Source organism: Myotis lucifugus, unplaced genomic scaffold (genome assembly GCF_000147115.1).
Source record: "Myotis lucifugus unplaced genomic scaffold, Myoluc2.0 scaffold_3, whole genome shotgun sequence".
Taxonomy (NCBI): Eukaryota; Metazoa; Chordata; class Mammalia; order Chiroptera; family Vespertilionidae; genus Myotis; species Myotis lucifugus.
This window is the reverse complement of record NW_005871051.1, coordinates 26,297,877-26,316,066: the sequence shown is the minus strand read 5'-3', so window position 1 is coordinate 26,316,066 and position 18,190 is coordinate 26,297,877. Positions and strand designations below refer to the sequence as shown.

The 18,190-nt window shown below is 40.6% G+C and overlaps 2 protein-coding genes across 4 annotated transcripts in view; both read right to left on the bottom strand.

Moving 5' to 3' along the window:
* The window catches only part of LOC102425711 (nuclear body protein SP140-like protein), a 310,769-nt gene that overhangs the window by 80,816 nt on the left and 211,763 nt on the right, over positions 1 to 18,190 (bottom strand). The gene's annotated exons all lie outside the window — the stretch shown is intronic.
* The window catches only part of LOC102427278 (nuclear body protein SP140-like protein), a 67,527-nt gene that overhangs the window by 10,775 nt on the left and 38,562 nt on the right, over positions 1 to 18,190 (bottom strand). For 2 of the 3 annotated variants that reach the window (XM_023762229.1, XM_023762232.1), the window contains exons 5-10: positions 15,994 to 16,143; positions 14,995 to 15,141; positions 14,204 to 14,287; positions 10,916 to 10,969; positions 3,381 to 3,485; positions 1,091 to 1,233 (exon numbers count right to left, since the gene is read on the bottom strand). In XM_023762229.1, the coding sequence (XP_023617997.1) occupies positions 1,091 to 1,233; positions 3,381 to 3,485; positions 10,916 to 10,969; positions 14,204 to 14,287; positions 14,995 to 15,141; positions 15,994 to 16,143 (683 nt within the window). The remainder of the gene's footprint in view (positions 1 to 1,090; positions 1,234 to 3,380; positions 3,486 to 10,915; positions 10,970 to 14,203; positions 14,288 to 14,994; positions 15,142 to 15,993; positions 16,144 to 18,190) is intronic. The other variant, XM_023762238.1, reaches the window with a different exon arrangement.

The window sequence follows — 18,190 nt, the reverse complement described above, 5'->3', positions numbered from 1 at the left end:
AAATATATTTTATTGATTTTTTACAGAGAGGAAGGGAGAGGGATAGAGAGTTAGAAACATTGATGAGAGAGAAACACTGATCAGCTGCCTCCTGCACGCCCCCTACTGGGGATGTGCCCACAACCAAGGTACATGCCCTTGACCAGAATCGAACCTGGGACCCTTGAGTCTGCAGGCCAACGCTCTATTCACTGAGCCAAACCGGTTAGGGCTTGACAATCTTTTTGACAGCTTTCACTTCCTTTCCATTCCCACCAGTGCCACTCACACCAGGGCTGCTCAACTTACACACACATGTCCCACAGCTATTGGGTGTCAGATACTCTGCACAATGTTGGGCACACAAAGATGTATAAACCCTAGAGGGATCTAGGAGAGCAAGGGTTTGCATGAAAGGATAAGTATAAAACTGTGAGAAGGGCCTTAATAGTGTGGTCAGAGAGGCCAGAGAAAGGATGACAAGGCAGGTCAGTCAGGGAATATTCAGAGAGGGGTGACATTGGGGCTGAGCATTGTGGGTTCACTATAGGTGTCTTGGGCTGAAAGACAGTGAAGTCATTTCCAGGCCCCATGCTATCTGAGATACTGTTTCAAATATGTCATTTCACACCTCAGGAGACTTCCCTGGTTCTGCATTGTCTATGCTATGAGTTTAAAATCCTTAGCCTGGCATTAAATCATCCAATCCCCCCCCGACCCCCAATTGATGAATTATGCCTTATCACACAAAATCCATCTACCTCAACCTGTGGAGCCATGTTAGTCGTGGTTCTCGTTTTCACACCATTCTTTCTCTGGAGTGCCTTCTGACCACTTGTTTGGCATAAACTGTCTCCTTTCTTTCAGTGGCAAAAGTTGTCTGCAAGCACCTTAGTCAGAATGACCTTTTCTTCCTCCAGGCTCCTGCCCCAACCGAGCCCCTTTGACAACATCAATGTGCTGTCTTGTACTGACTTATGAGTGTGGGGTGCCTCCCTCCAGGAAAGGATAATGTTAGGGGACCTCAGGGCTCTAGCCATGACTCAACATATATTTGGTGAGCAAATAGTGACCTTTTCTTCTAATACAACAAGGAAACTCACTGGAATACCTCTTTCAGGTTTTTTAGGGCTGTCCCACCGCAGTACACACTGTTCTTCCAGTTACTTGATTTTCCATAGCCTCCTTCAACTTCAAATTCCCTGGGGGTGCACCAATTTCCATCCTCTCTCCTTATACACTTCACCGTGGCTCCTGTAAGACCGAGATAAGTTGATCCTGAAACCACCTTGTCCTCAGAGCTCAGACACTGGATCTACAGGCATCCAATTTGGGTACAAGATCACTAGCAGAAGAGTGTGGCCTCACCTTTTATACTTGAGAATCCCCAAACCCATCCTGTAAATACCATGTAAGGAGATTTTCTACTTTGGAGTGAAATCTGAAATGGAGGCCCTGCCCTGCTGCTCTCAATGACACTAAGGCAACATCTGTGCCCTGTATTACAATGATTTCCTTCCAGTTCAATGGCATTATTGGGCTGATATTTTTCTTATGTGAAATCATGGATAACTGACTTTAAAGTAATTATGAAATATTATTCAGTGGAAAATTTTACTTATATATAGATAAAGGATAGTCATATACTTAATAACATTATTCATTAGAGAAAAGGAAATAAAAACCTCATTTAGATACTACATCACACCTTCTAGGATGGCTGTAATGAAAAAGATAGACAATAAGCAGTGTTGGTGAGGATGCAGAGAAATGAGAGCACTCAGATTTTACTGGTGGGAATATAAACTGGTGCCATACTGTGGAAAATAGTTTTGATTTTTCTCAATAAGTTCAACATAGAATTGCCATATAACCCTGCAATTCCACTCCAGAGTATTTAGTGAAAAGAATTAAAAAACCAGGTTCACCAAAATCTTTATTCAAAACAGCATTATTCATAATAGTGAAAGGGTGAGAAAACCCAAACTGATAGATAAATGCGTTACTGTGTCTTCACACCATGGACTATTATATTATCCTACATAATAAAAGCATAATACGCTAAGTGTCTGACAGATTGCTCCCTATGATGCACACTGACCACCAGGGGGCAGACACTCCGACCGATAGATTAGCTTGCTGCTGGGGTCTGGCTGATTGGGACTGGGTGAGAGGGCTGGACATTCCCTGGAGCCCTCCTGTGGTCCCTCCCTGGCCGGCCAGCCAACTTCCCATGGTCACTCCCCAGCCCACCAGCCCCCATAGGCCCCCATCGGGACTGGGCGACATGCCCCTGATTGGCCCTGATTGTGGGGTAGGGCAAGGGACCCCACTCGTGCACAATTTGTGCACCGGGCTTCTAGTTTGACAATAAGAAAGAATAAAGTATAATGCATGATATATGCATATGAACCTGGAAAACATCATGCTGAGTGAAAACCAGTCACAGAAAGGCACATGTTATATGAGTCAATTGATATGAAATATTTAGAATAGGCCAGTATACAGATCATAAAATAGATGAGTGGTTGCTTAGGGCTGGATGGTGGGGTGAGGTGGCAGTGGGTATTGACTACTGAGAGACATGGTGTTTCCTTTAGTGGGGGACAAAACTGTTCTAAAATTAGATTGTAATGATGGTTTTATAATCTTGTGAATAAACAAAACAGAAACAAAAAGCTCAACAGTGAATTCTACACTTAAAATGGTGAATTACTAGTATATATGTGAGTTATATCTCAGTAAAGCTGTTTAAAAATAGTTTTGATGCAAACATATTATTTTTTCACATACCCACATTAAGATTAATCTGATATGGGGTTCATCATAATAGACAACTATTGGAAAGCTTTATAATGTTCAAATCACAAAACATTTTACAGTCATTATGTACATTGTCTCAAAGTCACACCAGGGGGCAGGTTTTTATTTATTATCCATTTATTAGATGAGAAGTTTCAGGCTCAGAAAAGTCCCATTCGTTACTAAGACACTCTTGGTAGAGCTGAGGCTGGGACTCAGGTTTTCTGATTCTAAATTTTGTGAACTCCTCACTACAACAAACACCCTGTCTTGTTGATGGTTTCCAGAAGGGGTATAGGATATGAAGGTGGAGGCTGATTCAAAATAAAGTATGCAATATTTTCCACCACAGACTGACGTTTCTGCACTTCTCTTTGGTTCCTTGGGCATCCTCATGGATACATCCATGTGGAAGTGAGCACTTAATATGCACCATTTCTTAAAGTGTAAAAACATCATCTTAGAGAGCCCTACCTCTTCTCAAGAAAAAATTGGGGCCCCAATTCCTTAAACAATGGGTAATTTACATGGGTGATTCCATTACTTCTCGTGATTCTTTCATGGAGGGCTTATAAGTGAAAGTAGACCTTGAAACTTACCTCGTTTCAATTTTCTCTTAATTAACATGCCCATCTTCTCCCCACAGGTCACAGGAAGTATTTCAGCTGTATAATCCACTTCCACATCTGTGTGCAGTTTTCCCCCTGAAAAAGAAGATTCTTCATGGTGTCTCATTTTACAACTGCACAAATACAACTTCCTCCCATGTTGAGATTGTTTCTATAAAGACATAGGAGTACTTAGGAAACTTTATCCCAGAAATCTCCAGAGTTTCAAAGTCTTGCTGTCAGTGGCATTTTTGGTGCACAACAACAGAATGCCTACTCTCATCTCAACTCTCAAATCTCACAATCAGAATGCCTGAGCAGAGACATCAGGCTTCTATAAAACTGTAGTAACTCTCAATGCAGTCATCCCCTCCCCTGATTCTTCCATGACAATGAAACATACAGCTGCTGTCATGTTCTGAAGGAAGGTCTCCATCTATGCTCTTCCAGTGCAGTTAGCTAGCTGGAGACAGAATCAGAGACTATACTTGTATCTCCCCGTTTGAGTTCTGACTCAGGAAGAGGATAGTAATGAGTTAACCCTGAAGATAGTGTCTACCTGCTATTCATGTTCTCTACTTTGCCTCATTTGTCCCTCACATCAACTTTCTCCAAAGCTGAAAGAGGAGCTGAGGAAGCGCAAGAACAATCTGCAAATTGCATGACTTGCTGGACCATTACAGTCTGCCCTTTATAAAAGGCTACACGCAATGCTCTGATCATCTAACTCTATGACCTCGTCTCTTCCTGTGCACACACTTTTCTATTATGGGTATTTTGTCACTGAAGGCAACTTTCCCCAATCTAGGCAGAAAGGGATCAGCTCCTTCCTGCATTGTGATAAGGACAAAAGTGGTGGGGAATTAATAGCATTATATAGATCAATTGTGAAAATCTGGATTCTGTTCTGACCATTGCTGGTGAGGATGCATTGCTCTTCCCCACTCTTCAGAGTGCCTAGAGATTTTGGATATAATTTCGGTTATATTTTTTGGGGAATGCCGTTTCCCTGCTTGTATCTGACTCTCCCGGATGAAAAATGTGAGTGACGATATGAGATTATTGGAATGAAAGATGAAGAGATGAAGTTACAGTCAATGGAATGGTACACAATATATTTTATCTCTCCTCCTCTCCCCCACCCCCACAATATTTTTGGTAGTAAAGGAAGAGCAAAAGATCCAGGCACCTGAGGATGCAATACCTAGGAGGTGTGGGAGGTGGAAGAGCACTAACCATATTTGTCTTTCAAGACTGTCCTAAAAGAAATCACTCTTGTCTCACTCTCCCACCACATATGTAGGTGCTGATTCTGCCATTCAGTATCAGATGTGAGGAATCAGGGGCTGCTGCCAGTATTAGCATCTCCCAGGCAGAACATTTCTGGACATGGTCCCCTCACTGATTCCCAGTCATTGGATGAAGGGTTGCGGGAGACATCATGAAGAAGTAGAACAGATTGGATAGACTATATTGCCCCCATCTCTTTCCAAAACCCATCAACAATGAACAGAGCTGAAAATTTTAAGGCTACAGGTGATCAGGGACCAACCCTACCCATGGCTTATATATTCCTTTTAGGAACCTGAACAAGTATAAATGCCTCTGTTTCAGGATCACCATCTGTGCCATTGGGATTGCATTTCCTGTGTGAAAGCCAGGCATTCACTTGCCTCCCTCATGCAACCATGGTGACTTGCACCATAGCGGTGGTCATAGGAGACCTAAGAAATTATGGTTTAGGACATTTGTTAAATTCTGAAGGAAACAACTTGAATGAATATACTACTAGACTCCAGGGGTCAGGTTAATCTTGGCTGGTGGAGTGGTGTCCTCACAGGGAAATAGCCAGAATGTGCTTTGTGAGGTGAATTTGTTAGGACCCAATTCTCCATGCAATTCCACATGCCCCAGAGTATCTTTTCAAGGATGTGTGAATAGCAAAGAGTTTTAGAAGCTAGAGTTAATGCAGCTCCCCAAGTCAGAGGGCAAATTTGTTTTCTGACCAGTATAAAATAGAGAGCATCTCCCTCTTAATTATCCCAGGATAGTAAAGTGTCCTCCTCAGAGGAGAGCTGTTTAAGTTCTAGGGTGATGGTCATATTTTGTCTCTTGATAACAATTAGGATTTTACAGGAGAACACTTTAATAAGAATCCATAGAATGAAATATCTAGTATTTGTACATCTCATTGTAAATTTTATCTAAAAGAAAAAGAAATACAAACAAATATTGAATCTAGTTAATGATATGCATGCTAAAGTGTTTTGGGGGAAGTGTATTATTGTCTGCAACTTTAAAATGTTTCAAAGTTGAGGACGGTTAGTAGACGAATCAAGAAATGGATAGATGGACAAAAATGAGATAAAGTAAGCACAATACATGCTAATTGTGAGTCTATGTTTACTGTAAAATTGTTCAAGTTTTTCAATAGCCTTAAAGTTTTCATAATTCAAAAGTTGGAAAAAGATACTTTGGCAAAAAAAAAATAGCTTATTAACCAAAAAGTGACAGTTAAAATGCAAGCAGAATATTCATCAGCCACACAATAGAGTCTAGAAGACAATGCAGTAATCATATTAGTATACTGAAGAGAAATAAACATTGACCTAGAATTTTTTAATCTTGGCAAAAAAATTATTTCTGTAGAGTGTGGCTCAGTTGGTCGGAGTGCCGTCCCTTGCACAGAAAGGCTGTATGTTTGATTCCTATCAGGGCACATTACTAGGTTGCTGGTTTGCTCCCCGGTCAGTTGGAGCCCATACAAGAGGTTTCTCTTCCACATAGATTTCTATCTATCTATCATCTATCTATCATCTATCTTTCTCTCTATATAGAAAAATCAATAAAAAATTCTTTCAAAATAAAGGCAAATTTGCACATATAACATTTAGACACTCTGACAAAAAGAACCAAGGATTTATTCAGCTAGACCAAAGTTGAAATGAAAAAAGAAACATAAAATGATGTGCATAAAATGATGACAAATTTAAGTAGATGACAATGTTTCAAAATTTATAATGAGAAGAAATTTAGTAACAATAGCTAAATGATGGAGATGGGATGTTGAATTTGCAGGAATCCATGCTAAGATCCTTGTTATCTGTTGAGATTAAGGCATGGTTAAAGAAATTATAGAAAATTTACCTCCAATTTCCCTAATAGTTGGCAGGACCACCAGCTTAAGATTTGTTGAGTAAGATGAGAACAAACTATTTTTGTGGGATGAGGGAAACTTTAAGAAAGCTTCACACAAAAGGGCTAGCATTCTGCAGGAAGATATATTTTGCTTTTCTCCATTTATCTTTTGGATGGCCTAGAAAAAAGTAGAATACAGTGGAGAAAAAGGTATAATATAAAATTCTATCTCAATCATTCAGAAAGTAGGAAAGAGACACAGAAACACACAAAAATAATGGTTAGCAATAATATAGATGTATAAGTCCACATATATCAGGGATCATAATGAAAGTACCAAATAAAACATAACTATTTAAAGGTGAGGATTATCTGATAAAATTACAAAAAGCTGTGTTTTTACAAGAGACACAAAACAAAGTTGCATGGAGTGGGGATCTATGAAAAGGGGTAAGAACTATAGAAGTTAATGTAGCATTATTAGCATCCTGGAAAAAAAGATTTGAAGGTTAAAAGCATTGATAAGGATAAAGGGGAACTATAAAATGAGAAGGTATCTAAGTTATAACAATCATAAAAGGCATCAAAATTTTAATGTAAAACAACAGAACATGGAGGAGTTGGCAAATGTAATCATTTGGAAAACTTAACACATCTCTATCCTACATGATGGAACAAATACAACCTAATTTACCACTGATCCAGTAAATTTAAACAGTGTGCTTGATAAAGAGCCTTTATGAAGGGAGAAGCCGGAACCCAGCAAGGAGTTCAAATGTACATATTTCAAAGTGACCTAGAACATTTACGAATATTGGTCACACAGGTTCCAAAGGGACTTTCAACACCTTTTAAAGAGTTACGGAAATAAATTCTTCATGTCATGTTCCAGATACCCATTTTAATTCTTAATTTACTAACAGAATATCTGCATTCTCAGAGATGTCAGAGTCCAGACAAAACACTATAGTTCATAACTTCCCTAATAGTTGGTAGGATCACCAGCTTAAGATTTGTTGAGTAAGATGAGAACAAACTATTTTTGTGGGATGAGGGAAACTTTAGGAAAGCTTCACACAAAAGGGCTAGCATTCTGCAGGAAGATATGTTTTGCTTTTCTCCATTTATCTTTTGGATGGCCTAGGGCTAGGGCCTAGAACATAGCCATATGGTTGGAGCTCAGTAGGAACCTTGGAAAGTGACATCTTAAAAGAGGCTAAAATGGCCCTAGCCAGTTTGGCTCAGTGGATAGAACATTGGCCTGCGAACTGAAGGGTCACAGGTTCTATTTCAGTCAAGGGCATGTGCCTAGGTTGCGGGCTCCATCCCCAGTAGGGGGTGTGCAGGAGTCAGCTGATCAGCGATTCTCTCTCATCATTGATGTTTCTATCTCTCTCCCTCTCCCTTCGTCTGTGAAACCAATTTTTAAAAAGTATCTAAAATTAAAGATAGAAGAAAAATCCAAATGCACAGGGCCTAAAAGAGCTAAAAGCATTTTGAAAAAGAGAATCAAAATTGTAGGTCTTACTACCTGACTTCAGGACTCATTCTAAAGCTACAGTAATCAAGATCCTGTAGTATTGACATAAGGGTAGACATATAGGCAAATGGAACAGAAAAAGAATTCCAGAAATACACTCAAAGTCATATGGCCAATTTATTTTCAAATGGATGTGAAATAAAATTAATTCAATGTAGAAAGGATAGTATTTTCATCGAATTTTGCAGGGACAATTGAATATCTCTATGACAAAAAAAAAAGAGTTCTTAGCTAACATCATATGCAAAAATTAACTTAAACTGGATCACAGAGCTAAATGTAAACATCAAACCATAAAACTTCTTGGAGAAAACAGGATCTCAAATTAGGCAAAGATTTCTTAAATAGAACCCCAAATTACAGATTATAAAAGGGAAAATTGTTGAATTAGACTTCATCAAATATTAAAAATTTTATTCTTGAAAAGATAGTGCCAAGAAAATGAAAAGGTCAGCTTTTTCAGACTCTAAGATATAACCAACAAAGGATTTGCATCCAGGACAAATAAATAACTCTTTAACAAACAAAACAAAACAAAAAAAGAGATAGCTCAATTAAATAAGGGTAAAAGATTTCAATAAATACTTCACCAAAACGGATCTGTGGATAATGGCAAGAAAATGAAAAGTTGCTCAGTACCATTAATTATTAGGGAGATACAAATTAGAATTGCAAGAAAAACCATTAAATGCCTCCTAAGAATAGGTATAATAAAAAAAAATAACAATACCAAGTACTGGTGAGTATGCAGAGCAATTGGAACTTTCAAACATTGCTAGTGGAAATATGAAAGGGTACAACCACTTTGAAAAATACTTTGGCAGATTCACAAAGCATCAAACATGCAGTTACGTTCAATTAATATGACTTAGTAGTACTTCTTTTAGTATTTATCCAAGAAAAATAAAAAATATATTTACCCAAATATTTGTATGATCATGTTCCTCATTGTTTTTTTTTTCAAAATGAAAATAGCTCACTGCCTATGAAAAGGCAAATAGATAAATCAGTTGCTTATTCATACAAGGAATACTTCTCAGCAATAGAAATGGAGTAACTGCAGATACACAGAACAATATCAGTGTGTCTCAACAGCATTATGCTTAGTAAAAAAGAATAGACATAAATAAACTATATATTGTATAAATTCATTTATATGAAATTTCTGGGAGAAAAATACAGTGATAAAAACAGATTCACTGTTTCAAGACCAGGGGGTGCAAAGAGGGACACAAATGGATATTTGTGGATGATGGAAATGTTCTATGTCATGATCATGTTGGTTTACATGACTATCTACATGTGTTAAAACATATTCAATTAAACCTTTAAAGTGATGAAATCTATTGTATATAAATTATATCTCAGCAAATCTGACAGGGAAAGTAAAAACATGCACAATCTATAGAAAGAAAGCTATAAAATTTTGTTGAAGAACAAAAAAGGTGACTTGAATAAATGCATAGGTCATTCTCCTTTAAAATGTTTAAATTCTACCCCAAATAATCTTTAAATTCATTGTACTTTCAAATTCCCAAAGGAATTTGGAGGTTTTAGGAGAAAATCTTGATTAGATTCTGAACACACAGAAGTTCAACATCACTGAATTTCTGAAATCTTTATCTTTTCTATTTCTCTTCAATGTATCTTTTTTTTTTTTGCAACAGAAAATATAGTGGGTAGGAAAAGCAAATTTTACTTTAAACCTTTGTAATTAAGTCAATTTTGTACTGAATTATAAACAGACTAGTTTTTCAGTGTAGAATTCTATTCACAGGTCCATGAGTACAGGGAAAGTCACACGAATGGGCATTTCAATTCATGTAAAAGTGTTGGGGTAATTTCTTGTAATTACTATCTCACATCATGCCCAAGGAGGTGAATGCTGTGTGAATTACAGATTCTTAAGATCACCCACATTCCCTATCCCCTTCCTCCATCTTTAAAAAAATATTTTATTGATTTCAGAGAGGAAGGGAGAGGGTGAGAGAGATAGAAACATCAATGATGAGAGAGAATCATTGATTGGATGCCTCTTGCACACCCCCCACTGGGGATCAAGCCCATAACCCCGACATGTGCCCTTGACTGGAATTGAACTGGGACCCTTCAATCTGCAGGCTGACACTCTATCCACTGAGCTAAACTAGCTAGAGCCCTTCTTCCATCTTCAGAGCTGCAATATTGTGTCTCTCTGACCATTCTTCCTCTCTCCACACCAAAAAAAGATTCTCCATTTTTGAAGGACTAGGGGAGTATATTGGGGCCACCCTGGTAATGCAGGATAACTTCTCCCATTTTAAGGTCCAAGTTTAATTAAATCTGCAAGGTCCACTTGTTTTGTAAGAAAACAGATTACAGGTTTCAGGAATTAAGACAGGGACATCTTTGAGGAGCCATTGTTCTACCTACCACAATATTGTAATTGAAATTTCATGCACTGGAGGGGTGGGGGGTGTCCCTCAGCCCGGCCTGTGCCCTCTCACAGTCCGGGACCCCTGTGGAAAAGACCACCTGGGAAGTGGGCCTAAGCTGCAGTCGGACATTCTTAGTGCTGCCGAGGTGATGAGAGAGGCTCCTGCCACCGCCACTGTGCTTGCAGCCATCAGTCTGGCTTGTGGCTGAGTGGAGTTCCCTTTGTGGAAGCACACTGACCACCAGGGGGAAGCTCCTGTGGAGCGTCTGCCTCCTGGTGGTCAGTGCACGTCATAGCAACTAGTCGTTCCCAGTGGTCCCATTGGTCAATTTGCATATTGCCCTTTTATTATATAGGATAACAATAAAGATGAAACACTGGCATTATACAACTTATTTCTCACATCAAAAGCAAACAAAATCTTATTCTTACTTCTTCTCTTCTTGGCTTTTTCTGAAATGGAGTTGTTTCCAAAATCCACAGTACCTACAACAAACAGGTGGTGGTGAGAAAATGGAAATGATTAAATAAAATTTACAAATTTGCCGAAACCGGTTTGGCTCAGTGGATAGAGCATCGGCCTGTGGACTGAAAGGTCCCAGGTTCGATTCCAGTCAAGGGCATGTACCTTTCTCACATCAAAAGCAAATAAAATCTTATTCTTACTTCTTCTCTTCTTGGCTTTTTCTGAAATGGAGTTGTTTCCAAAATCCACAATCCCTTCCTCTCTGTAAAAAATCAATAAAATATATTTAAAAAAAAATTTACAAATTTGCTCTTGCTGGTTTTTCTTGGTGGTTAAGGCATCAATCTATGACCAAAGGGTCGCTGGTTCAATTCCTGGTCAAGAGCATGTACCTCAGTTGCAGGTTTCATTTTCTGACCTCAGTTGGGGCAAGTGTGGGAGGCAACTAGTTGACGGCAATGTTTTTTATTTTTCTTTCTGTCTCTCTCCCTGCTCCTCATTCCCTTTCACTCTCTCTAAAGATCATTGGAAGGAATATCCTCCAGTGAGGATTAAAAAACCCCACAAATTTTAGGATGATTCATACTGCAGAAGGCTTGAGTTTATAAAGGTTTTTGATTTGTTGTTTCTTTCTTCTAAAGTAACCACAACCACAAACCTACTACATTGAGAAGTAGGACTTCAGAATCAGCCCTCGGTCTTCCTTTATTTCTCAACTAGAGGCCCAGTGCACAAAAGTTTGTGCACTCGGTGCGTGATCCCTCAGCCTGACCTGTGCCCTCTTGCAGTCTGGGACCCCTCGGGGGATGACCACCTGCTGACTTAGGTCTGCTCCTCCGGGGATTAGGCCTAAGCTGGCAATCAGACATAACTTTGGCAGCCCAGGAGCCCTCGGGGGATGTCCACTTGCCAGCAGGGAGCAGGCCTAAGCTGCAGTTTGACATTCTTAGTGCTGCTGAGGAGACGGGAGAGGCTCCCACCACCACCGGTGTACTGGCAGCTGGCAGCCTGGCTTGTGGCTGAGCAGAGCTCCCCCTGTGGGAGTGCACTGACCACCAGGGGTCAGCTCCTGCATTGAGCATCTGGCCCCTGGTGGTCAGTGTGTGTCATAGTGACCAGTCATTCCCAGTCATTCTGCTGTTAGGGTCAGTTTGCATATTACCCTTTTATTATATAGGATAGAGGCCTGGTGCATGGGTGGGGGCCGGCTGGTTGGCCCTGAAGTGTGTCCCGGATCAGGGTGGGGTCCCGCTGGGGTGCCTAGCCAGCCTGGATGAGGGGCTGATGGCTGTTTGCAGGCTGTTCAAGCTCCCCCCAGTGGGAATCCCCCCACCCTGAAAGGAGTGTGACCAGCTGCAAACCTCACCCCATGGAGGTTTGGCCAGCCTGGGTGAGGGGTTGATGGCTGTTTTTAGGCTGGCCACACCTCCTTGAGGGTGGGGGGTCCCCACTGGGATGCCTGGCCAGTCTGGGTGAGGGGCTGAGGATAGTTTTCAGGCTGGCCAATTCCCCCAGCAACGGAAGCTCCGAGCCTCGCCTTTTTTTCTTTTTTTTGTTTGTTCTGAGATTTATTTACATTCTATAATTGAAACTTTGTAGCTTTGAGTGGAGCTCAGAGCCTGCCAGGACAGGTGGGAAGCTTGGCTTCCTCCATCACTGGAGCAACCAAGCCTCCTTCTCTCTCCAGTTCCGTGGCTGCCTGCCGCCATTTTGGTTGGGTTAATTTGCATATAGTCGCTCTGATTGGCTGGTGAGTGTGGCTTAAGGTGTAGCGAAGGAACAGTCAGTTTGCACGTTTATCTTTTATTTGATTAGATAACATTTTGAAAAATACTCTTAAACACCTTTGTACTCAGAGATAGGACCAGGTTTCATATCCTTAAGATTTTTATGAGGATGTTTGTGCAAAAGTTTGTATGACATCACTGTATAAGCCTGTGACATGCTAAAGCATAGACATACATAAAAAGTATGTGCTGGGTTGCCTGGCTGGCATGGTTCAATGTTTGAGCATTGACATATGAAATAGTTCGGTTACAGGTCAGGGTGCATGCCTGGGTTTGGGGCTGATCCTCAGTAGGGGATGTGCAGGAGGCAGCCAAATCAATGATTCTCTCTCATCATTGATGCTTCTATCTCTCTCTCCCTTTCCCTTCCTTTCAAAAATCAATAAAAAAATATATTTTTTAAAAATGTGTTGGGTTATGAATAGTTGATTTGATGTTTTTCCTCCTAACAGTTTAGTGGTAGAATCAGTTGTCTTTTGAGGCTTCACTAAGATTGTGACAAAATGACACTATTATTGAGAAGCAAAAGAATAGTTGGCTTTAGCCGAAACCGGTTTGGCTCAGTGGATAGAGCGTCGGCCTGCGGATTGAAAGGTCCCAGGTTCGATTTCGGTCAAGGGCATGTACCTGGGTTGCGGGCACATCCCCAGTAGGAGATGTGCAGGAGGCAGCTGATCGATGTTTCTCTCTCATCGATGTTTCTAACTCTCTATCCCTCTCCCTTCCTCTCTGTAAAAAATCAATAAAATATATTTTAAAAAAAAAGAATAGTTAGCTTTAATGGGTTCCACAGGATATGGGTGTGTTAGGGATGGATATCACTGTACAAAATCAAGACTTTATTAATTTTTATTACTACAGTGATTATTATTAATGATTAGTTTAGTGATGTGGTAAGCTAGATACTTCCATTTTAGGAGTGTATTTCTACTACATCTTCCATGACAATCAACAGGGCCATGTTAATCATGACATTATGATGATTTCTTGCCTTCCTACAGTTCCCAAAAGAGTCAGGCTAAGCAAAAAGAATGGGATTCTGCCATGAACTGGACCTCTGCACCTGACCTCAGCGTCAAAGCTGGCTGAGTCAAGTTCAGCAGAGAACGGGAGCCCTTATTTCAGACTCCTGACACACCTGTGACTCTCCACCTTCATAAGTGGCCCACTAGTGAGTTGCCTGACATTTAAAAATATCTATTTTTATTGATTTCAGAGAGGAAGGGAGAGGGAAAGAGAGATTGAAACATCAATGATGAGAGAATCATTGATTGGCTGCCTCCTGCACACCCCCTACTAGGGATTCAGCCCACAACCTGGGCATGTGCCCTTGACTGGAATCAAACCCGGGACCCTTGAGTCTGCAGGCTGACGCTCTATACACTGAGCCAAACTGGCGAGGGCATGGAAATAGTAACTCTTAATTCAGGTTCCTGCAGCCCAAGCCTTGAGCTCCCACCTCCTTACCACTTTTCCTTTTCAATGCTGAGCTGGAAGCTTTGGGGGGCACATCTCCATCACTGGATTCTCTGGAATCATCACTGTCGATCACTGCATAGAGGAGAAAACCCTTTAGTGTCTCAAAATGGGGCCAGGGAGCCCACTGACAGAAAACCCCTTCATGACAGCACTAGGGAGATCTAGAAGTTAAGTTAACTCAGGTCCCCCTGGTCTGTGCCCAAATGTGTGTGACCTGCGGGTTACTCCAAGTCCTACGCAGAAGGTGGAGAAGTTCATGTGCAGAGGGCAGCTTTGCCCATCCTGCAGCACACTTCTTACCCCCATCCTCGCTCTATCTCCTACCTCCATCCTTAATCCACTTCCAGTCCCCACCATCATTCTACTCTTTCTTCCATTCTCATTTACTTCTTCACTTTTCTATTGGCTCAAATAATTTTCACAAATTATGCCTGGAAATGGTATGTCTTTAAAACTCTCCTTGTCTGTATTGTTTATTTCTCTCTCCTCTAATAAATATCTTGGCTCTTCATTTTTCTTCCTTTTCTCCTACACCCACCATTTTCCTCTCCTGCACAGAAATAATCTCTTTGACATTAAACCAACCATTTCTGCTTTTGTTTATTTTTCCAATTACTGGGGACATTTTTCTGCTGAGCACACTGCATAAGGCTCTTATTCCCTCCCCTTTCTACCTCTAACCAAGGCCACCAGGACTGTCTCCACGGGCCCTGATGACACATCACAGACCCTTGCCTGGTCCTGGGATTCACAGCACACATTCTTTCAGGCAGTCTTACCTATTATGTCAGATGCCTGGTTGCAGTCATTCCTTGCTTGGGCTTCCCATTCAACATCTGAATTTAAAGACGGATCTTCCTCCTTTATATTCACTAGGTGTACAGAGCAGTTATTGATTTGGTTTCCATGGCGGGGTGGCTCCACTCCTGGACAAAATTAAAATAAATGAAGTCTTCTCCAAGGAAATGAGCACCCTCACTGCAATCAACAAGCCCCTTTTCCTGTAATGCCACTTCAGGGAAAGCACCTCCACCCGCTCCTTTCCTGCTGCTTAAATCTGTCCTTTATTGTGTGCCTCTATTAACTCTGGGTGTTTGTTTTTATTTTTGTTTCTACTTTTCAGAAGAGAGGCTTACTTTTATCTGACTGGGTTCCAGGACCATTTTTATTTTGTGGACACCTTACCTTTTCAATGGGGTTAGGAATAGCCCTTTGTGCCTTCTTTGCAGTATCTCTCCAAATCAGACAATGCCTGGTCCTCTCTCTCTACCTACTCCACTCTCTACCAGTTCTTCATTCATTGTCCTTTACTCTTCCTTGACATAGTTCTCTGTGTGTTTCCCCCCATTTTTTATATTTATTGATATTCATTTCCCTCTGTATCTTTCTCTCTTCACACTTATTTCTCTACATTATTTTATCATTGCCAACCAGGACCCAGTAGTGTCTAGGGTGAAGCACTGTAGGTGTGTAGGGCAGGGCGTGAGCTCCTCTTTACATGTGTCCCAGAGTCTCCGTGTCTCCCCCTGGTCATGGCCTTTAGTATCCCACCAGATTTTTCAGTTTACCCATTCTCTGTTATGTTTCCTATTTTGTCCTATTCTGTTGTTTCCTAATAATTTCTGTGACCTGTGAATGCCTCTTCTAATAAAAATTTTCTTTATCTTTTCTCCATCTTAATAATTCCAATTATTATCAAAGTTCTACCCTGGTGACTTTATCCACACCAAATACCTCCACCGGCCAGTTCCCCTTCAAACCCAGGCACTCAGTCTTACCATCCTGCTCAGATTCTTGAGCACATTGTTCATTTCCTTGTCTGCTTTCTAGTGCATCATTGTTGTTGCTGGTTGTACCTGTTTCATTCACATTTATCTCTTGTGTTTCATGGTATTGCTCTGAGAGGCCATTTACAGGTGGGGCTGTACCTAGACCAGGTTTTGATTCATAGATTTTTTTTTTATTTTTTATTTTTTTTCTTACGTATATCCAAGTTTTTTCTTTTTTTTAAAATTTTTTTTTATTGCTTAAAGCATTACAAAGGGTATTACATATGTGTCCTTTTTTTTCCCACCCTTGACAATACCCCGGCTTCCCCTACCCCCCAGTGTCTTATGTTCATTGCTTATGCTCATATGCAGGCATACAAGTCCTTCAGTTGATCTCTTACCCCCCTCCCTCCTGCCCCCCAACCTTCCCCGGCCTTCTCGCTGCAGATTGACAATATGTGTGAGGCAGCTCTGCCTCTGAAACTATTATTGTTCAAAAGTTTATAATGGTCTCTATTATCCATGAATGAGTGAGATCATGTGGTATTTTTCCTTCATTGACTGGCTTATTTCACTTAGCATAATGCTCTCCAGCTCCATCCATGCTGTTGCAAATTGTAAGAGTTCCTTCTTTCTTACAGCAGCATAGTACTCCATCGTGTAGATGTACCACAGTTTTCTTTTTTTTTTTAAATATATTTTATTGATTTTTTACAGAGAGGAAGGGAGAGAGATAGAGAGTCAGAAACATCGATGAGAGAGAAACATTGATCAGCCGCCTCCTGCACATCCCCCACCGGTGATGTGCCCACAACCCAGGTACATACCCTTGACCGGAATCAACCTGGGGCCTTTCAGTCCGCAGGCCGATGCTCTATCCACTGAGCCAAACCGGTTTTGGCAGTACTACAGTTTTCTAATCCATTCATCTACTGATGGGCATTTAGGCTGTTTCCAGATCTTAGCTATGGTGAATTGTGCTGCTATGAACATATGGGTGCATATATCCTTTCTTATTGGTGTTTCTGGTTTCTTGGGATATATTCCTAGAAGTGGGATCACAGGGTCAAATGGGAGTTCCACTTCCAGTTTTTTGAGGAAACTCTATACTGTCTTCCATAGTGGCTGCACCAGTCTGCATTCCCACCAGCAGTGCACAAGTGTTCCTTTTTCTCACATCCTCTCCAGCACTTGTCGTTTGTTGATTTGTTGATGATAGCCAGTCTGACAGGTGTGAGATGATACCTCATTGTTGTTTTGATTTGCATTTCTCGGATGATTAGTGACTTTGAGCATGTTTTCATATGTCTCTTGGCTTTCTGAATGTCCTCTTTTGAAAGGTGTCTATTTAGATCCTTTGCCCATTTTTTGATTGGATTGTTTATCTTCTTTTTGTTAAGTTGTATGAGTTCCCTATAAATTTTGGAGATTAGGCCCTTATCAGATATGACGTTGGCAAATATGTTTTCCCACGCAGTGGGTTTTCTTGTTGTTTTGTTGATAGTTTCCTTTGTTGTGCAGAAGCTTTTTATTTTGATGTAGTCCCATTTGTTCATTTTCTCTTTAGTTTCAACTGCTCTAGGAGCTGTATCAGTGAAGAAATTGCTTCGGCATATGTCTGAGATTTTGTTGCCCTTGGATTCTTCTAGAATTTTTATGGTTTCCTGTCGTACATTTAAGTCCTTTATCCATTTTGAGTTTATTTTTGTGTATGGTGTAAGTTGGTGGTCTAGTTTCATTTTCTTGCATATATCTGTCCAATTTTCCCAACACCATTTATTGAAGAGACTATCTTGGCTCCATTGTATGTTCTTGCCTCCTTTGTCAAATATTAATTGAGCATATTGGTTCAGGCCGATTCCTGGGGTCTCTATTCTATTCCATTGATCTATATGTCTGTTCTTGTGCCAGTACCAGGCAGTTTTGAGAACAGTGGCTTTGTAATACAGCTTGATATCTGGTATTGAGATCCCACCTACTTTGTTCTTTCTCAGGATCGCTGCAGCTATTCGGGGTCTTTTTTTATTTCAGATGAATTTTTGGAGAGTTAGTTCTAGATCTTTGAAGTAGGCCATTGGTATTTTAATGGGAAGTGCGTTGAATTTATAGATTGCTTTGGGTAGTATGGACATTTTAATGATGTTGATTCTACCAATCCATGAATACGGTATGTTCTTCCATCTGTTTATGTCTTCCTCTATCTCTT